At 40.7% G+C, this 20,301-nt stretch overlaps 1 protein-coding gene across 3 annotated transcripts in view; it reads right to left on the reverse strand.

Moving 5' to 3' along the window:
• Positions 1-20,301, reverse strand: part of TLN2 (talin 2) — a 346,170-nt gene that overhangs the window by 9,057 nt on the left and 316,812 nt on the right. For all 3 annotated transcript variants that reach the window (XM_073303618.1, XM_073303619.1, XM_073303617.1), the window contains 5 exons: positions 19,397-19,502; positions 16,113-16,237; positions 7,000-7,125; positions 3,360-3,422; positions 3,096-3,278 (listed from right to left, as the gene is read on the reverse strand). In XM_073303618.1, the coding sequence (XP_073159719.1) occupies positions 3,096-3,278; positions 3,360-3,422; positions 7,000-7,125; positions 16,113-16,237; positions 19,397-19,502 (603 nt within the window). The remainder of the gene's footprint in view (positions 1-3,095; positions 3,279-3,359; positions 3,423-6,999; positions 7,126-16,112; positions 16,238-19,396; positions 19,503-20,301) is intronic.

The raw sequence follows: 20,301 nt of genomic DNA on the forward strand, positions 1-20,301 counted from the left end.
AATTAGATGATTCACATGCATTTTCATTTCCCCAGACTCCAACTACAGCTCCTTCCAAAACAGCGTTCACATGGAAGGTAGGTTAAACAACTTCTCCACAAGCTTGTCTGTCTGTGTGAGTGTCAAAGAGGAAACCAGGACATTCCAACTCCCATATCCACCCTATTGATGAAGGCTCCATGGAAACATGGATGCTATTGGCAGAGCCAGCAGAGGAACCCAGGTGCTTGCCAAACGCACCAACACAAAATATGTGATGTGCACAAACCCAACAGTTCTGCTACAGTAAAGGGCATTACTTCCAAGTGGAAAGTGCTGTTCCCACCTTCAAACCTCCTCCACAGCTTGGTGGAGAAACTATTCAAAGCCTGTGTCTGAATACTTAAAAAGAAACACCTTTCCATAGCTCTTGGGCCTGCCTCCTTGAGCCTCGCACTTAACTGTATTCTATGTCCATTTAATAAAATTTGCTTAGGGTAACCCAATGTCCTGATCTTCCTGGATGGGCAGGAAGAACATAATACTAGCGTTCGGTCCCCTTTTTTCGCCATTATTCTGCATTTAGAGTTCCTCCAGCCCCATCTTGGCACTCAGATACTAATGTGTGGACACATTAGAAAGAGAACGGTTCTCCAGTTACTAACATATGACCACTAGTGTGACAAACCCATCCAACAGGTGTCCCTCATCAACTGCCAAAACTACCTCTGTTTTACCTGCCTCCTGCCAGGGATAATATTACAAAACCATTGTTTTCTATTTAAACCACCACAGAACCCTAAATTTGCCTCAAGGTTTGACCATAATTAAAATCACAGTTCTATTTTGAAAAATGACTGAAAATAGACTCCTCTTGCTCAGATATCTGTACTCAGTCATAATTGCTGATTTTAGTAACAAATAAGTGTATTGGTTTTTATTCCCACAAAACTTAGAACCAGAACCCAGCTGTTAGAACACAGACTGAGACTACATGGCTAGAAGTCAGTAAAAGCTGCAGTAAAATCCAAGTTCATACTGAACGGTCCCTTGAAATGGGTGTTAACTACTTGTGCTAAACAATCTGTTCCACCTTGTATTTAGCTGCGACTCTGAATAAGTTTCCCAGATTGGAAGAAGAGCTCTGTGTAAGCTCAAAAGCTTCTCTCTCTCTCACCAACAGAAGTTGGTCCAATAAAAGACATTACCTCCCTGCCTTGTCTTTCTAATATGCTGGGACTGACACAGTTACCACACCACTGCATACAGTAAAAGCTGCAGTCATTTCTAAACTAAGCACATTGCAATTGTAAATCCTTGAGACAACAAGCTTAATACCCAGAGTACGGTATTAACACAGCCACCTTTCAGATAAACTCTGCTCCAAAAGAGACACTCTACATGAACTCGAATCAGTTTTTACAAAAAATGAATGGCCAGTTCTGCTCCTAATCCAGAATCTGTTGTTTCTCTGTCAATGTTTGTGGTCTTACAACAATGTTCTTATTTTAAAATGTTCTCTCCTCTGTTGCTGTCTGTTAGATCCACATGGCAGTATTCATGACAATTAATGACCCTGAACACTTGCATGACAATGCCCCTCACAGTGGATTTTCCAACTTCAAAATGATTTCCCACTGACCAGCAGCAATCTGGCATTTCAAGTTTCCATCGTGCGATCACCACTCGCTTCTCCACTGTCAGTGAAGCTCTTATTCTGGTATCAGTGCACTGGAGGGCTGGGGCGTGCTCGGCACACAGACCCAGGAACATGGCCTTCTGCATCTGGAAGCTTTGCAGCCACTGCTCGTCATCCCAAGCCTGCATTATGATGTGATCCCACCAGTTGCTAATCGTTTCTAGGGCCCCGCAGTGGCGCTCCCCCTTCTGCAGCAGTTCCATGACCACCACCAACCACCCTGAAATGGGGTCTCACTACATCCCACAACAATCTGTCCTCCAAGAACCTGTCATGTTCCATGCTGATTTGGTTCTTCTTACGGCTTTGCAAATACCAGAGGTTCACGTGTCCTGAGCTTGCAACACTTACTGCAACAGCGAAGAGCTGCGCAGGCTCCATGCTTCCGTCAGAGATGGCAGACGGCCAGGAGAGCTGCACAGGCTTGCGGGACATTTAAGAGGTGTGAAAATTATAGGATATAGATGACGTTATGGAATGAGACAGTTGCATGCTTAGAAGTTGACCCCTTGCTCCCAGTAACCCTGTACGACTTGATTCTGTCCCACCAAGTATCGTCAAAACCTCCCAAAAGACAGTGTGCTGGGTGGTGCCAGGTTATACAGTGGAATTCCTACCCAAGGTGCTTGGTGCTGTGCATTGGCACAAGCACTCCTGGTGAGTATGCCCAGAACTGGTGCAAAGAGCCAAGTATACACATGGACAAGTGAAATACTCATTGCAGTGGCTTGATGCTGACGTAATGTGTGTCAACCAAAGTTTGTAGTGTAGCTACGGCCTTAGTGATGTACTTAGTTTACGTAGTCTCTCAGAAATCTGGTAAGCACGTGCATGAGTGTTTGCAACTGAACATACACTGAAAACAGAAAAGCCAACTAGACGCAAAGCGATGTCAAGGAACACCCAGTAAACACACTGAAAAGATCATTTCCCCCAATACCTTTCAGTTATAGTAAACTGAAGTGTTACTTCTGACTTCAACAAGTACAATGTTTTCTAACAGCAGTTTCATTTTGGATGCATTACTAACAGGCAGGGTGGCACTCACTCTGTTTTTGATTCTGAGACCGTTAGCATTAGTAGAGTTCCCTCTGATCACTATATTCTCCCTCAGCTGGTGCGAGGTACAGATTACTTCACATTTCTATCTTTCTAAAAGTTCAACCATCTCGAAGGTAATGGCTACAATGATCACAGAATGAACTCCAGATGCTGATTAACAATGGCAACATGCAGCATGGCAGCCTTGAACTTAACACAACGTATTTCACTACCGGAGAAGATAAAACCCAGCCATGATTTGGTTCAGGCAATTTCCTGAAGCTATTGGCTGAATTCTGGATTTGTTGAAAAGGCATGACGGTGACTGTTACATAGCTCTGAGATGGATTTTTACATTGTTTATGAACGCTGTTACCTGTAATCTTCTCATGGCCTCAGAGTCTTGATCAGCCTTCACTTTGCAAGCCACAAGTAACTGTGCTGTAGAAGCCGCAACTTGTTTGGCAGATGAGATGAGTTTCTCCTCGCTAGCATGACCTTGTACCGAGGCATTAGCTGCCTCACAGAGATTGCTGGTTGCAGCTGCCACCATTCGGGCCTAGGAGTCAATAACTAAAGTTACTCAGCATTCTTGTTTCTCAGAGACTTTCAAGAGAAAGAAAAAATTGAAATTACTCACAGCGGAAATAAGTCCCTGAGACCACTGTCCATCATCCACTGCATTTGCAAGGATAGCTCCAACCTGGAAGAACCGTTCAGACACTTGCTTAGAGTGAAATATAAAATGCAATTGCCTTGATTTGCATTCAAAGACCATAACCATCTGAAAAGGAAACTTTATGTACACCTCCCCCTTTCCCCCAATTCATCTCAGTGCACACTATCTAATGATGACAGAAGAAAATTTCTGACTTACATTCCTATGCTAATATAAGTCAGTGGTTCCCAGACTCTGGCATGTATCTCTGTACTAGCCAAGGCTTTCTGACTAGGACTCTAGGTGCTCCTGCTCCCACCATAAAAATGTGCCTTTTATGGCTGTTGATCCCTGCCATTACCTGTCTCTTGTTCATTCAGGGACACTTTAACCTACATTGTTACTTGAGCTGCTCCAGTCTTGCTGTAAGTTTAGAGAAACCAATAAAGGGTACAGCTGAGGATTTGCCTGGTCAAGGCTTGCCAGAAGAGGCTGGGAAATTCTAGTAAGTTGAAAGGATTTGTTCCTGTCTATAACGCTCATTCCTGACATTCACGCCATTGTTCAAGGCTACTGAACAGTAGAGTTATGCTATATTTCTTCAGTATGTTCAAGCTGCCACTGCATAGAAAAACAAAGTTCCTTCGAATTCCCACACTCCTGCCTGATGTTTGATTACCAAGTCAAGGTAGCAAATACCTTTTTCTATGTGTTCATACAGCACTTAGTACTATTGTCTTCTGATCCCAGTATTCCCAACCCCATGTATTCAGAAATAATGAGTCAGGGCCCCCCAAAATTGTGAGATTAAAGAAAAAAAAAGTTTGGTGTCTTTTCAATTGTATTCTGGTTTTTGAGCTGTTAGGGTTTACATTTTCCAGCTTTTCTCCTCAACCATGAAGGTTGCAAAATTGTTGAATTTCTTTAAAAAATGAAAGCCAAAATTCTCATATAATTGCCTGACTTCCGAGGTGGGGGTTAAAGAAAAACACAAAAATTTGCAAGACTTTTGATACAGCTGGAACATCCCGAGTGGGGTTTTTTAGGGTAATAGCAAAACATTAATAATGTTGCTGTAAGAGAAAAATTCAGTTTTACAATAAAATGCTTGAGACCTATGGGTTTTTCAGGTTTCAAAGTTTTCTTGCATCACCTTCCCTAGCAAAAGCATCTAAAGTTCAGCAGAGATCTACCAGTCTGGACACTAGTGCCTGGGGAACAAGAAAAAGTAAAGTAGATCAGATCTGACTTCATAAAACATTACCTTTATTCCAAAACCTGAAATAGCTGCTTAATGTCAAACTAATGCCACTACAACAATTTCATATGAGAAGGCAGAACAAACTGGAAAGAAGGAAGTTTAACAAACCTTTTTGCTGAAACATTTCATTGACTTTTCCTGCCAAACATTTTTACAGCCTTGACTGACTGCTGCTGGGAATTTATATAGGACAATATTGTGTCTGGTCCACATGGTTGAATGAAGGGGTAGGAACTCCCTGTTACCTTCTTCTCTTCCCCCACACAGCCAGTGAGGGGAATGGCCTGTTAGCTGTTACCAAGGGAGCTATTTGCTGCTTGTCATTGAGGTGATAGGCGGGTAGTAGATTGAACCATGGCCCTCTCACCAGGCATAAGCCATCTCTTCTGACACGTGTAAAAGGGTGGAAAGTATGCTGTACTGCTTAAGGAAATGATATCAGACTGCATCCTCTATGTGCAGACAGGGGAGATATGGGAAGCATTCTGTCTGCTCATTTCAAAGGCCATTATGCTGTAAATCTGGCTAGCAAGTGTCTGCTGTAGACAGGAATTGGAAGACACCCACGGTACCAATTAACTGAAGATTGATAATTAGGAAACAGGTACCAGGTGTGTGTCTTGAATTCATTATCTCAGAGGAATCTTTATTATTGTTCATTTACTTGTGAATGGTTCTCTGCCTAATGAAAGGATCTGTTTTAAACCACTCCAAGTTGACTCCAGTTGAGACTGAGCAGCAAAGTTTGGATCCTTCCTGAAGCTCTTCCAAAGTATGTGGGTGTTCAGAGCGAGAGTTTAGGTTCGGCTCTGCCCTTAAGTGGCACCGCACTACTTGCTGGATTAGTTGAGCTGGAGAAGGCAGTGCTCATGCCAGCAGGCAACCCACTGTTGATAAAAGGCACTGACTGAAAATTCTTAGTCTTAAAGAATTAGTGTGTTAGCATGGGAGAGCCGGGACTAAGAAGTCTTCCATCAAAGCTGGAAGAACAGGTTTGCTAATATGGCACTACATTTGACTAATGTGCTCACATCAGAATGACAAGCTATGGTTTTCCTGGAGTGAAGGAATGAAAGTGTTTTTAGCAATTTCTCTGAGCTTTGCTGGAACAAGGCACAAGTACTGCTTGCTTCCATCTCAAAAAGACATGAGGAGAAAGATGTAACTGTTCCCTCTGACAAGAAGTCTAAATTGACAGATATTTAGGACTTATACCAGGATATATTTATTCTCTTTCTCTTCCGGGGTGGTGGGTAAAGCAAAGGATGCTCTACATCGTAATGTAACTAAATTTGAACAAGTTCTGTCACAAAGGCAAACAATGCAATAATCTAAGGGTACGTCTACACTACCCGCCTGATCAGTGGTAGTGATCGATCTATCGGGGATTGATTTATCGCGTCTAGTGTAGACACAATAAATCGATCCCCAATTGCTCTACCGTTGTCTCCTGTACTCTACTGCGGTGAGAGGCGGAAGTGGAGTCGACGGGGGAGCGGCAGCAGTTGACCCGGAGCCGTGAGGACGCGAGGTAAATCGACCTAAGATACGTCGACTTCAGCTACGCTATTCTCGTAGCTGAAGTTGCGTATCCTAGGTTGATCTCCCCCTCCCCACCACCCCAGTGTAGACCAGGGGTAAGTGGAGCAATAAGGCAGGGGTCTAAATTCTCATTTGCTTGACTATTCTTGCTGCCAGTTTTCAATAATAATAAGCATTTTAAATAAGTTCTATAGGAGATCTTTTCGAACAGTTACAACATGACAGTTCCAGAACAACTGCTTTGTGATCACGGTGGAACCAAACACAAGTTCCCTAGGAAGCCCAGCTGAATAAGACAAAAGAAGAAGAAATGGAAGTGAAATGGAATAAAAAGCACTCAATGCTAACAAGGCAAATGGACGTAGGGCCATTTTGTAAGCACTTTAGTTGTCCTAGCAATAGCTGTAAGTGCATCCATTTGCACTTGCCTAATTTGTGTTCATACAGGGGCCCTAACTGAATCATTCAACACACTGAAGGCACAATTAGTGATGCCTCTGCTAATCTGGACCAGAATGTTATTGTTTACTACTACGTTTCTTTTTAAATCCCAAAAAGTACTATGGGACCATACATCATGAGCATGGATCATTGCCCTTCATGAACAAGAAACAGCTGAGACATTTGAAAGCCAAATATCTAATTACATTTGCTATGTTTAAACAGACTTTTCAACCAACCCCGGCCAGGGCATGCAATCCGATAGATTTACATTTTTATTAGTCAATCCAGAGTGCCTTCCATACATAGAAAAATTAAGAAGCGACATGCTTTATAATTTAAAATAATTCCGCTGTGTTGAATGTCCTGTTCACCCACCTTTCCCTGTGCCACCAGCTCTCTCTGGGCTGCCGACGCTGACTTGACTAGGGCACTGGTAGCAGCTGCAATGGATTTAGCTGCTTCCAGGATCTGTTCTTCAAAATCCAGAGTCTCATCGGCTTGCTATAACCAAAACAGAACACTGTCACACACAGTTCAGAACAGAATGGTTTCTCTTCAGTTTCCAGGACATATTTTCTTTGGATTCTGTAATCCAGCTCTACACAGAGACAAAAGAATCTACAATGGCTTATTCGCATTCTACAAAGCACTTTCCTGGGGCCTAAATTAAGAGACAACAGTATTAACTATTGGATACAAACATAAATATTAACTTGAAAGTAATGTTCCCCTTGTGGCCAACCTTGTGCAAAATTTAAAGTGACAGATTTTATTTAAATACCACACACAAGATATTTCAGTGCATGCCACTGAGTTTTTGGTTTCCACCAGAATCATTAAAAACTCTTTTAAAAAAATACAGGTAAAGTAGTAGTCTGAAATGGAATTCTTGTTTTCCCACGCAATATTATCTTCGTAGTATTCTAACGTGGTTTGTTTGCTGAGATTATTAGAGTTTGTTAAACAAAGCACATAGTTACTTAGTAAATATAATAAAGAGAATGCATAAAAGCATTAAAATAAACTACAACTCTAATGTTATCATTATGTTTCTTTGTTCATCTGTAATGAAAAGCACAACATAATTATCAAGTAAGCCCATTAATTAAATTGCTTTTTGTAAGCTGCATCACTTCACTGAAAGCAAGTACTGCAAAGCAGTCCAGTCCAGTCCTCTTGGAGTTACAACATGTTGAGGGTCTGTTTGAAACCATTCAAACACCTAAACCAACATTATAACAAGCATGTACTGAACAGGAAGATTAACGGCTCCTAATAATATTTTTCACGAGATGAAAGAAACTATTGATCTGCAAATGTCAGTTTCCTAAACCTGGGCTTAACATGAATAAAGTAAAACAAACAAAAAGCTTTAAGTCATTTAAATCTGCACAGGAACGTTATATCTATCTCCTCCTGTGTTGTGTCTATGCTGCCAGCAAGGATGGAGTGTGTCTGTTGCATGTAATGTGGCTGCAATAGCCTGGGCAGGTTAATATGGAGAAGCTGCTTTGCCCATGTGTCAACCTCCCCCATCTACTCCTAGCTTAGGTATGTTTATTACTTTCAGAACAATTACAAGCATGGTTATAAGTGTGCGTGTGTTATTTGTTGGTTTGCTTTGATTTTTACTTTGACTGTGACCATGAACAAATGATATATTAAATGGCACCAAAAGCAGAAAGATCAGCGAGGCATTAGGGCATAAATATGATGCATTCCCTAACAGGACTCCTTAAGAGAGATGGGTCTTTTCCCACAATTCACGCAAGTACAGCTTTCTCATACCACAACCACAAACTCTTCTAACTGAGACTAAGCAGTGTTTTGAGATAAAATGCATAATGTTCAGATTCTTCTCATATTTTTGGTACCTTAGTAGGGTGTGGGAAAGTAAGCAAAACAATGGACATGCTTATTACTTGTCCTTTACATACACTGATGCGACTTGACTATTCAAATAACAAAGTGAGTTAACATCTGACGAAACAGAACTTTCCACATGAGCTTGGTCTGTAATGTATGATTAGATCAATGGCCATAACAGCTAAAGGCATCTGTCGCTAGCACTGGTTTTTATGACAAGAAATGACATCTCCTGTCAAAAGGTTAACATCTTCCTCAGTGAATCTTATTTCTGGTGGTACCAACTCCACTCTTGTGGCTGAACCTCTCTTATGTTGTATTGAATTGAGATTTAAAAATATTTGTTGTAGGGACCCTGTCTTCCTAAGTGTTTGAAAAGCACCACATACAGCTCTGGTACCAAAGACTGAACACTACCCTTATTATCACATTTTACTCCACCATTCAGAACAGCTTAATACTTGGTGGCCTTCAGGTGGTTTGTTTTTGGGTGGAGGATATCAGCCATACAGCACTTTCAGGATTAATCTGGAGATCTTTCCTTCAAAGAAAGTAGCACATATTCATATGTGAATATGAAAAAACCCAAAATATTCCTAAATTGCAGTGCCTAAACATTTAAAATTTGTTGACCATTTTAATTACCGTGTGCCAAATCCCACTTGAAAGCTGCACAGAGCTGAAAGCCATGATGTGGAGAGTTTATTCAAATTTTCAAAAGTGTTCAGCATCCAAAATTGGGGGCAGATTTTCAAATGGGCACAGCAGCCACCAGCTCCTGGGTGCTGCATCCATTTGAAATACTGAGCACTTCATTGAAGGGTCTAAATGAGGGCAGAGTCTTTCTGAAAATATGGCCATTCCTGCATTTCTCCCAATTTGCCTTTACAGAAGGAAAAGGTATTTTTAATATCAGCCCCTTGTTTCTATAAATGTTTCTAACTCAAGGGGCTACAAAGTGCAGTGATTTTCATGCTCTAGCTCATCTATAAAGACCTAATTTGATGTACTGGTGAAAATCACAAACAAAAGTCACTTTTGTGAGGTGCTCTCATTCTAGTTCTCTGTGGGACACTACAAAACCACCAGACATATTCCGGGGGAATTAGGAGCCACAAGGGGCTCAGAAGTGAAGTAACGGGAGCACTGCACATACAATAAGAAATATCTTGGGAAGCTGGTATACAGAAGCATGCACATCCCCTGCCCGTTTAATCCTCAATCAAAAGCCAATTGTATTCTCCTGTTACTTTCATGGGCATTAATTCATGTCTCACAGTTTAAAAAACAAGCCATAGGGTGCTTGATTCTACAACATTTCATATAACTTCTACCATGTGAATAAAACAGAAAGTCACAAAGTCCAGCATCCATGGAAGTCAAGGCACCGGTGAAGAAATATGGCATCCTAAATAAAAACTATTTAGCATCAACTTTTGCCGTGTAATGATAATGTTGGAGGGCACCTTAAAGGACGAGATAAAAGAACAAGAGCTGCCTACTAAATGCAGAATATTTGCCTCTGCTAATTAGGAACAGCACACGTGTATATCTGTACAAAAGGGTTATGATAAGGAATTACCATGTTAATGAAACAAGTCATCTCAGCAGACGGATTTTTGGCTGTGTTTGTAATGCAACACCACCACAACTATAGTATCTAAACACTAACGTGGCCTATGATTTATGCAACAGGCCTCAAATGTTAATCTCTTACTTTGACCACTAACACAAGGGCACAATTTGTAGCCCAGAGGGACTATATTTAGCTCAGTTGGTATCATTTTTTGAAAACACACTTAGGTAAATTTGGCTCTCTTGAAGTGAAAATCTATTAGCACACAAAAAAACCGCCCAAGCTTCATGGAAGCGGACAGTGGACAAGTTGCAGCACATATTTCTGCCACTGCACTGCAACGCTGCTCTTTCCAGTTGTGGGCCTCTACAGAGAATGCAGTGCCAACTTCACCCAAATATCTCCTGGTTTGGGGACAAGGGCCAAAGTCCACTGTAGAGAAAGTAAAGACCAGCAATTCCATCTTGATTACAGCTGAAATCCGAATTCAAGTCCCAAGTAAAGGAAGGTTAGTACACAGCTCCATCTACCTTTTGCTTTTGCCTCTCTGATGTGTCACAGTACAGTTTTCATTCACTGATTTTTAAGAAAAATACTGTCTTGAGCTGGAATTATGGAGCCTGTATCCAAACCTGTGGAAGCGTCCATGAGCTGAGAGCTATTTTACTTCTTTATATCAATAGTAGTATCTGCACTATTCTTTAAATGGCCGTGCTGTAAGGAAGTTAACTCTAATTTATCTACTGAATCAGCGAACAATTCAGCAACTATTTTTATGATGGATTTTATTTATTCACACAGCCTAATAAAATGTTCACTGCCATGGCTTTACTATATGGATATCTAGATCAGGGCTAGAAAGCTTTTCAATTAGCCCTTAACTACTGAATTAGAAATACCTCTACAACATGAAACACCTTCTCAAAATATTCTACAAGTTTCCAGAGAACCAACCCCAGATGGGGAAGAAAAGTACCCGCATGGGATTCATTCAGCATAGCATGATGTGCTCAGTGTTGTACATATAAACACAATGTAAAAATGACTAGTTGAAAAAGAATTGCAGGGAAATCACATCTCGCATCACTGAGAAAGCTATGGTGCAGCTACTAAGGTGCTGATACTAGGGGCAGGCATAAGACCTATCATGGGAATGGATAGCTGAGCACTAGAGCTGCCTGGAAAACAGGTTTTTCCCTCTGCAGAAAGTTTCTACGAAAACAAATTTTCTGGTTTTTACTCACGTTTTCAGCAGAAAATCTTGACTTTTTCAAAAAACTAAACCGCAAATTTTTCAGTTATCTGAATACTTGCCAGTTTTCTGTTTTCCAGCTAGAAGTCAAACATTTTCTGTGGAAAGCAGATGCTTGCCAGGGTAAATTTGGTTTTTCGAAAACCACTCTCAATGGAAACTTTTGACCAGTCCTATGCAGCACCTCCACATAACCAGAGGGGGAACTGATCTTACTCTGCTATTTTCTTCAACAGGTCCACTCTGTCCATTCCTTCCCATTATTTTTGTCCTGGACACACAAGTAAAAAGTGGACACACAGAGGGCTTGAGACACCGCTCAGTGCAGAGGACAACTACTGCTTAGTCATGCTTGTGGGCATGCTTACCCACCCCTCATGCTGGTCTTGGAGCACAACTAGCTTGCACATCCTGCTGGGCACAACAAAAGGTCCATACTTGTTTTCACCTACACCTTAGCAGTGTGGTTTGAAGGGTATACCTCAAAATGAGAGGTCCAAACTTTTCACTACATATACAATCCAAGACTGAGCAGCGCAACAAGTCCTACAGGAGGAGTCACTGTCCAATGTCATTTGGCTAATCTTTTTGTGTCACAAATTGTTTTTGTTCATTTTCATCAATACTGCTCTCAAATTATGCAGTTCTCAGAATGCATGAACATGAAACCAGACTTCCTGACATATGTGACACAAAATTCCACTGTTTATATCTTTAGTCCCTTGAGATGGCAATTTGGGTCACTTTAAAAACCAAGCTCACGAGACTTAATAATGTTTTAAAAAAATCGAAGTCAACATCTATTTGCACAAACTTAGGCTAATAAGAGTCATCCTATGCTTTGATGATTCTGTGATCTGCAGGTAGGTGAAGGGAGAGAGAGTCTGCCACATGAGATCACAAAAAATACATACAAATTACTGGGCCGACTACAAAATGGTTTAGGATAAAACATTGTCACAAAACGGTGACAAAAATACCATGCTGTTATTTTTTAAGGAGTTAGATACAGATATTTTTGTATTTCCTTACTTTTAACCAGTTTCCTACACGTCCTTCCAATGTAATGGACAGCATGAATAGGTTCAGGATCAGTAGAAAAATGAGTGAACCACCATTAACTTGTTGCCAACAGTCATGAAAGACAAACCACGTTTCTTCTGAAGTGCCTCTCAGCTTCAATTTAATAAAGAGACAGCAACAAGGGTAAGTTACTGCACACAGCCAGGTAAACACAAGAGACAACTTCTATGAGATTCAGTACTTGCATGGCTGCTGCCCATTATAAATGAACCTATGCAACTTACACATCTCCCCAAGAACAACCCTATTAAAAAGAGCACTTCATAGTATATGTTTTTAAAAAAATCAGATTAGAATGAGAGTCTGCAGGAAAGTCTTCTAAATCTGCTTGTGATTTAAAGTATTCCTTCATATTGCCTTATACTACTTTATAAACCCCCGGAGACAGGGCAGGACACTATAGGAATATGTTTGATATATAGTTGGATTAAATAACAACCTAATATATCAAACATATCACACAGAGCCCCGCAGAAAAGGCATCCAGGTTTGATTCATCTTGGGGGGCGGGGGAAAGACACACTGCTGAAGGCTAACAGCAGGGAACTGTTATCGACTGCTAAAGACGCAACCCCTTGCCTTGTGTTTGAAGGCATAAGCCTGCATGGAGGCATGAAGAGTGCACCAACAGGAACATAATGCACATACAGCAATGGTCTCTGGTGATGTACCTAAGCCACAACATTGTTTTCCTATAACTATTTCTTCCATTGTAAGAGTTAATGAAACATGTCATTTTTAATTCCATAAAATAAGTACAGAGACCACTTTTTCTTTTCCTTTTTTTAACTTGCTCTTTTGGGTAGTTATTTTGTACCAGGTGGTATCTTTACAGATCAAGGACCATATTATATTAGAACAGGCAATATAAGGCCCCAAAGCAGAAGATATTCAACCCACCAAAAAAGACACCACAATCAGTGTAAATCCATAACTGTGTTGTAAAGGACATACCACCTACTATAACCTGTTTTATAAAACGAACAGAAAAGTTTGTACAGCTCAGCAGACCATTTTCCCCATTGAACACCACAATTAAAATCCAAGACAGTTTGCATTACACCTGAAGGAGGAACAGATAAGGAAGGTCTTCCTCAAAATACCTTTAGATACACAATCTCAGAAACAAGACAAGTTCTAAAACATCAACTGGACGTTGTACTAGTAGTCAGAGCATTTAAGCTTTTGAACGGTGAGAGACTGTATCTGCTCGGTAGCCAGGCTGTTGTGTTTAATTCAGAAAGAACGTACATTGTGCAATAAAACATGGACAGGAGTTCCTTAACAGAATTTGTTAGTCTCTAAGGTGCCACAAGTCCTCCTTTTCTTTTTGAGAAAGGAATGATCCTCCTGCAGTGGAAAGTTGCTGCCCCACTCTAGACGTCTTAATTTTATTAAGACAGCAATGGGAGGTATGTGGTGCAGAGATGCAATGGGGTGGGGGCACAACAAAAAGATAAGGGAAATGGAATAAAATACAGAGATGGAACAAAACTAGTGCAGCTCAATTACAAAATTAGAACAAGTGTTAGCTTTATTGTTTCATTTCTATTATATTAATAAACTGGAACATAGACAGAGATCAAATAATAAGGATTAAAACAAACAAGCAAAAAACCCCACAAAACCCCAAGAATTTTGGAAGGGATCCAGACCCTCAGACTTCAGAGTGTAAATCCACCTCTAATTAAGAGGGGTGAGGAAGAAACTTTCCCTGCAGGCCGGGGCCTATTACAGGCTCTCCAGCAACTTTTTTCTGAAGCTAATGGCTACCGCCAGACGCAGGATACTGGGCTAGATGGACCATTGGTCTGATCCAATATAGCAGTTTTTATGTTTCTGTATTTGGTGGACTGTGTATAAGAGAACAGTTGTTGTCTAATTACTAATTTAGATTTGAGATTACTAATTACAAATTTAGATTTGAGTGACAGAGATGCCTTGTTGATACAGAAGTTTAAGATTGAAACATCTAAGAGTGAGCTACCGAAAACATTCTTCCCCCTACAGGCAGTATCTCCTGATCTGTGTTGAAACACATTGATGGGCCAGAGATAGGAAGCACACTTTGATGCTGTTCTCTGCTCTGTGGATAAACAGAGGGCTTGAAATATAAAGTGGGGTCATTCCAGTACCTTTCACTTGCATTACAGTAAATGTTTGTGAAAGATAAATTGAATTACGAGCAATGGAAAGAAAGTTTTATTGCAAAATGAAATATAAATCCAGAGATATGAATGTGTTTTCCACAAAATGACAAAGAAAGAGCCCAATAAAGCACCAGCAGACTGAATGCTCAAATTAACATGTTAAATGAGGAGCAGGTGTAGAATTTGTATTCATTTTTAAATGACAGTGGCCACTGGAATGGTTTAGATGTTAGTAGGAGAATGGTTTTAAGGTTACTGGGCAACTCAGATATTCTGTTGTGTAGTGGTTGTGTAGAAAAGGTGTTAAAGGACTTTTCCAGTCTCAATCCTCTGCTTTATATAATCTCATTACAAGCAACTTTCTTTCTTCACAAAAAATGAATGTACCAATTACAAAACCCATAGAACAAAAAAAAGCATTGCTCTTTCGTGGACTTCATTCTCCGCACTGAAAGAAAAATTCCTCAAGCAGTGGGCATCACCACAGCCCATCTTGTGAGGCTATTAAAAACCGTCTTAATCTTATGCTCCTGAATGACAGAAAATACCACAATCCCCTGACAACAATGGTCTGACACTGAATGACCTTTAGAACCTGCTTGCTTGGAAAGACTCCTCCCTCATCTGCTTAGAACAAAGTCGGGTAACTCTGAAGCTGCTGAGAAAAGGACATGACCATGGCATTGCTTTCTGAAGTTAATGGCAGGCCTTATTTTTATTAAAAGAGGCCCAGTTCTATGTCTCATGGAGATTTATTTCAAAACTTGCCAGGGGGTCTACACTGTGGAGTGAAGTGATTCTGTGTCATGCCCCCACTCCCTGAACTGTGCAGGTACACTAACTACTTCAGGTTATAATAATTGCCCCATAATTCCTCTGACCCATGTGCAAGCAGTTAATTCCATTTTACTTAAAAATATTCTCATGGACATATCTGAAACACACAAAAATATGAGACTACATAAGCATTCATATGGCACCTTCATTTATACATTTCCCTTTTATAGAATTAAGAGAAAATAAGCACAGAAGAATCAGTTTATATTTTAAACAAAGAGTTGAAAAGGAGACACCTGTTTGCTACAAGTCAAATACTGTGTGTTGATCTGATAAGATCTTTTGGCCACAACCTACCATAGTAAATGCACACACACAGAAGATTGAGTGAGCGGGACCCAAAAGTCTCTGAAACTGAGGAACAAGAATGATCTTTCACATCAGAAAAGATTTTTTGGACAGAGAAAAGTGAATGAACAAACAATAACTATCTTGTAACTTGAAAAAGCTTTTCCTAAGAATTTCCTTTCCTTCCCCTCCATATCCAAATCTATTACTCGCATGCCCACCACTTGAAAGAGCCACCAAATATCTTGTGCCTTTGTGGTAAGTCACACCTAGCTTGTCTGAAAAGTGTAGCTTCTACTGGCACCAGCTGAGGACAATGTAGGGATTGATTATTCCAACCATCACCTTGATCTATAGCACTCAGCTCCTCACAATACCAGTTATTTGCATTTCTGCGGCATTAACTTTAAAAAGAACATGGAAGATGGACACTCACCTTTGGCTTGGCTCGTGGTTTCAACTGCTCTAACTTCTTTGCTGCAGCTTCAATTGAAGCTGCAGCCCCCAGTAGCTCTGTCTCAGCAATGACTGTTGGGTCCTCTGGATCCACCCACTCCGTGCCTGAAATTAATAGAGGGGAAGACAATAACTTCAATAGCATTGTTAGTGCCTTTTGACCAAGCTGATGCCCTGTCACACCTCAAAACTATGTGCAAAATATACAGTGTGTGTATATGGAGACCTCACTTTAATACCATTAATGGCATAAAATACTATAATTTAAGCCAGTGACTGCAAAACACAAGTCAGAATGGAAAGAGCACTTAGCCATTACGTTCTATTATGGAAGTGGCTTGTAAGAAAAGTAACTCTAAATTGCTCCTTGAAAGGCCATGTCTACACTGGGTGCTGAACAATTTATCATCCAACCAGCTTTAATCATAGTTGTTACTCAGAAAGATTCTAGTGTGCTTTCCTTGACCAAGGCAGACAGATGCACTGTTTGAGAACTGTGACAAAAAGAGCACAGAGGATGCATTAGACTACCCAGGAGGTCATGGTCTGACTAACAGTTCTCAGTAAAGTCCCCATCTACAGCGGCTAGGGAGACACGGTTAGCGCCCATCCACAGAAAACACGAGAGTGAACAGTGCTGTTTTAATCCCAGTGCCAATAAGGCCAATAAGCAAGTTTCTCCTACAAATACAAGGCTGAACATCTTTTTGGAGAGGAAAGATCTTACACTTTTGGAGACCTCACAAAACAAATGCTCAGAGGCAGCTCACTTCAAAGTTCTGCAACTTACCGGGAATGGTGTAGAAAACTCACATAGAAGAGAATTATTTTTAACCCTCTGGTGAGACTGATATTACATTACAGCTCAAATCAGGACAATTATATGCCAAACTTATGACAGGAAAAGCAAACAAATGTAGTTTTACTAGATATCCTTTTTCTAAAATAAGAATAAGTAGCACTGAAATGATTTTCATGTTACATTGCCTGTAATATTAAAGAATTTATGTGTCTATTTGCTGGTCATGTAAATGTGCTCATTGAACAATGCTTCCAGAACATCCTGTACACTTTAGGTTGGATGCACTCTGGAGTCTGGACTGAGGTGTTTGCATCAGCACTGGAGGTTGGATGTAACTTTGTAATGAGCTGACTTGATTTGAAGTTGGGACACAATGACCCCAGAAGGGCAACGGACCTATTTGTCTGCCCTTGAGGACTGGTAGAACCACAGGCCTCCAGGCCGGCAGGAGGAAAAGCACTGTTCATCCAGTTGCCATTCTACTGATAATTTTGTGGGACTTCAATTACATTTTGTCCTCTGCTCTTAGGGCTCCTGAATGCACCTGTGTGATGGCTTCATTCTCAATGGTTTACAGATGACTGTGACAAAGTATATGAAAGAGGAGGCTAGAATGTCGTGGAAGACATATCAGACACAACAAAATTGTGACAGATTTTTGAAGACCATATGCTGTAGCTGTATGGGAGTATCATGGGGCCCAGCCCCAAGTCAAACCCACATCCACAGAATCACTTCACCAGCCTGTATGGCTGTGTGTGTGGCTGCTGGGCCATCCCCTTGTTTGCCTCCTCCTGTTAATCACCTCCATCTGGATGTTCTCTGGCTTAGCTTCATGGTCAGGTCACTTGAAAATCTGATCCCCTTCTGGGGTACTCAAAGTCTCAAAACAACGACCACCTTCCACAACAGTCCCAAGTTAAGGTAAACAAGAGGTCTTTCACCCCTCCCTGGGCTCCTCTTCAGTTTCCTGTTCCTCTTGTGGAACACTGGTCCCAGAACTGCTTCCCTGGAGCCGGGCAAGTCAGACGGTTATTACCTCCTCCTTCAGCCAGAAGTCCCCAGCCCTCCTTCTGCAGCAGCATATACATCAGTCACCATCTCGTCATGAGGCAGGAGTCCAGCCCTCCCCCTGGAGTTGGGTAATTCAGGTAGCTGTTACCTCCCTCCTTCAGCCAGGAGTCCCGAGCTCTCCTGGAGCAAGGTGTACTTTAGCCAGCTGTAGGACCTTAGCCAGCTTCTGCCTCCACTGGCCCTTTCCCACACCCCAATTAGTCCTCAGGCTCAGAGGGTTCAGTGATCTCCTGCTAGTGTGTGCCCAACTATAAGGAAGGAGGCAGCATTTATTCTGGTCCCTGTCTTTCAGCTCATCCCCAACTGGTTGGGTGGGAGCAGATCCTTTCTGTCAATATCTCCTAGGCTTTTTGTGTACACATCAATATATACACTGGATTTTAAAAACCTTAAAGGGCCACACCACATGATGGGATTGGCTGACCATTATGCACTAGTACCCTCAAAGGGGAAGACTACCTGTCATAGAGAAACAAAGATTTCACCTGTAGAGCTGTACTGGTGGGGTCACGCACCGTGGAACTATTCTGGGCATTCTACACCTTTGTTAATCCCAGCAGCCTGAGCTTGGTTACAGGAATAGAGTCTCACAGTGAATGCTGTTCTCACTTTCAGGTAACATTGTAAATAAGAAGCAGGCAGTAGTATCTCCCATAAATGTAAACAAACTTTTCTGTCTTAGCGATTGGCTGAACAAGAAGTAGGACTGAGTGGACCTGTAGGCTCTAAAGTTTTACACTGATTTCTTTTTGAATGCAGTTATGTACTCCCCCCCAAATCTGCATTTGTAAGTTACACTTTCGCAATAAAGAGATTGCACTACAGTACTTGTATGAGGTGAATTGAAAGATACTATTTCTTTTGTTTATCATTTTTACAGTGCAAATATTAATAATAAAAATAATATAAAATGGGCACTGTACACTTTGTATTCTGTATTGTAATAGAAATCAATATATTTGAAAATGTAGAAAAACTTCCAAAATATTTAATAAATTTCAATTGGTATTCTATTGTTTAACAGTGCAATTCATCGCGATTAATTTTTTTAATCAATTCTTTTTTTGAGTTAATCGCGTGAGTTAACTGTGATTAATCAACAGCCCTAGTGCAAACTATACTTAAAAACTATTGTGCAGGTTCTCTTGCTGTGGAGAATGAGGCTGGTGACCCATCTCAAATCCATTGCTGGGGGAGAGCAGCCAATAACAACATTTTTGTGCAATTAAGTTGTACCAGAGCAAGTGGAGGTGGGCAAGGGAATCATGAAGTTTTTAAATATCAAAAACTAACTATGAAAATAACATCCAGGTAAATATTTAATGTCCCTTGTCATTTCTGGAACGTGAACAACTCTGTGTATTAACTAAGTGGGTTGTCAGACCTACCTTTCATTGCTTCTGCTGTCTGGATAAGCTCTGTCACAGCACCAGCAATCCGCTTTGACAAGGCAGCCAACGGATGCTTCAATTCTGGGGTTGGCTTCTGAAGAATCTATAAAAAGATAAAAATTAATTAGGAATTAGAGGCTAAGGTTTCACAGAACATACACACCGCAAGTTCCCAATAAATTAGATGAAGTCCTAATGCTACGCTAGGGAAAAAAAACAAAAACAATCTGAGTCTACAGAAAAATGCCCACAATTCAGAAGCAAAACTAAAATAAAGACCCCCAAGCAGACTGGCTGAGAGATTGTGTAAGGCATCTAGCCCATGCTAGGAAAGCAAAGCTGCCTATCATTGTGAAAGTATTCCACAGAGCTGTTTCTGGAAGTACTCAATATTTGACACACGATCTCATATGTCAATCTATTAATGAAGAACATTTAACCAAATTAAAATGCAAGCCAAGTGCTTCGTGTTGCATTTTCATTTTAGGGAGAAATGTAAACTACATGGATAAACAGGGTACAAAACTATATGTTTTACACTACCAGCATTGTCACTGTTTCTTCCAACTATCCTTATTACAAATTAAGATTTATTCCCCACAATAAAATATCTGTCAACAGATTTTAAGTACTTTGGGGGCAAAGACCATGTTTTCTTTATCATCTGTAGAGTGCCTAGTACACTTTTGGGTGTTGCAATCAAGTTAATTTTTGAGGGAGATGAGGAGTGGTCCCAAGACAGTAAGAATTATGTGGCTTTAATTTTGGGCATCCCCATGTAGATGGAGTCGTTTTAAAACTTAGTGTCATTCACAAGCACTAGTGAAGTTTGACAGAGCAATTCTTCCCTGGCTCTCAGTGCCAAAATATATCAGAAATTTCAAATATAGTTTTCAATAATT

This window comes from Lepidochelys kempii, chromosome 10, assembly GCF_965140265.1.
Source record: "Lepidochelys kempii isolate rLepKem1 chromosome 10, rLepKem1.hap2, whole genome shotgun sequence".
Classification (NCBI taxonomy): domain Eukaryota; kingdom Metazoa; phylum Chordata; order Testudines; family Cheloniidae; genus Lepidochelys; species Lepidochelys kempii.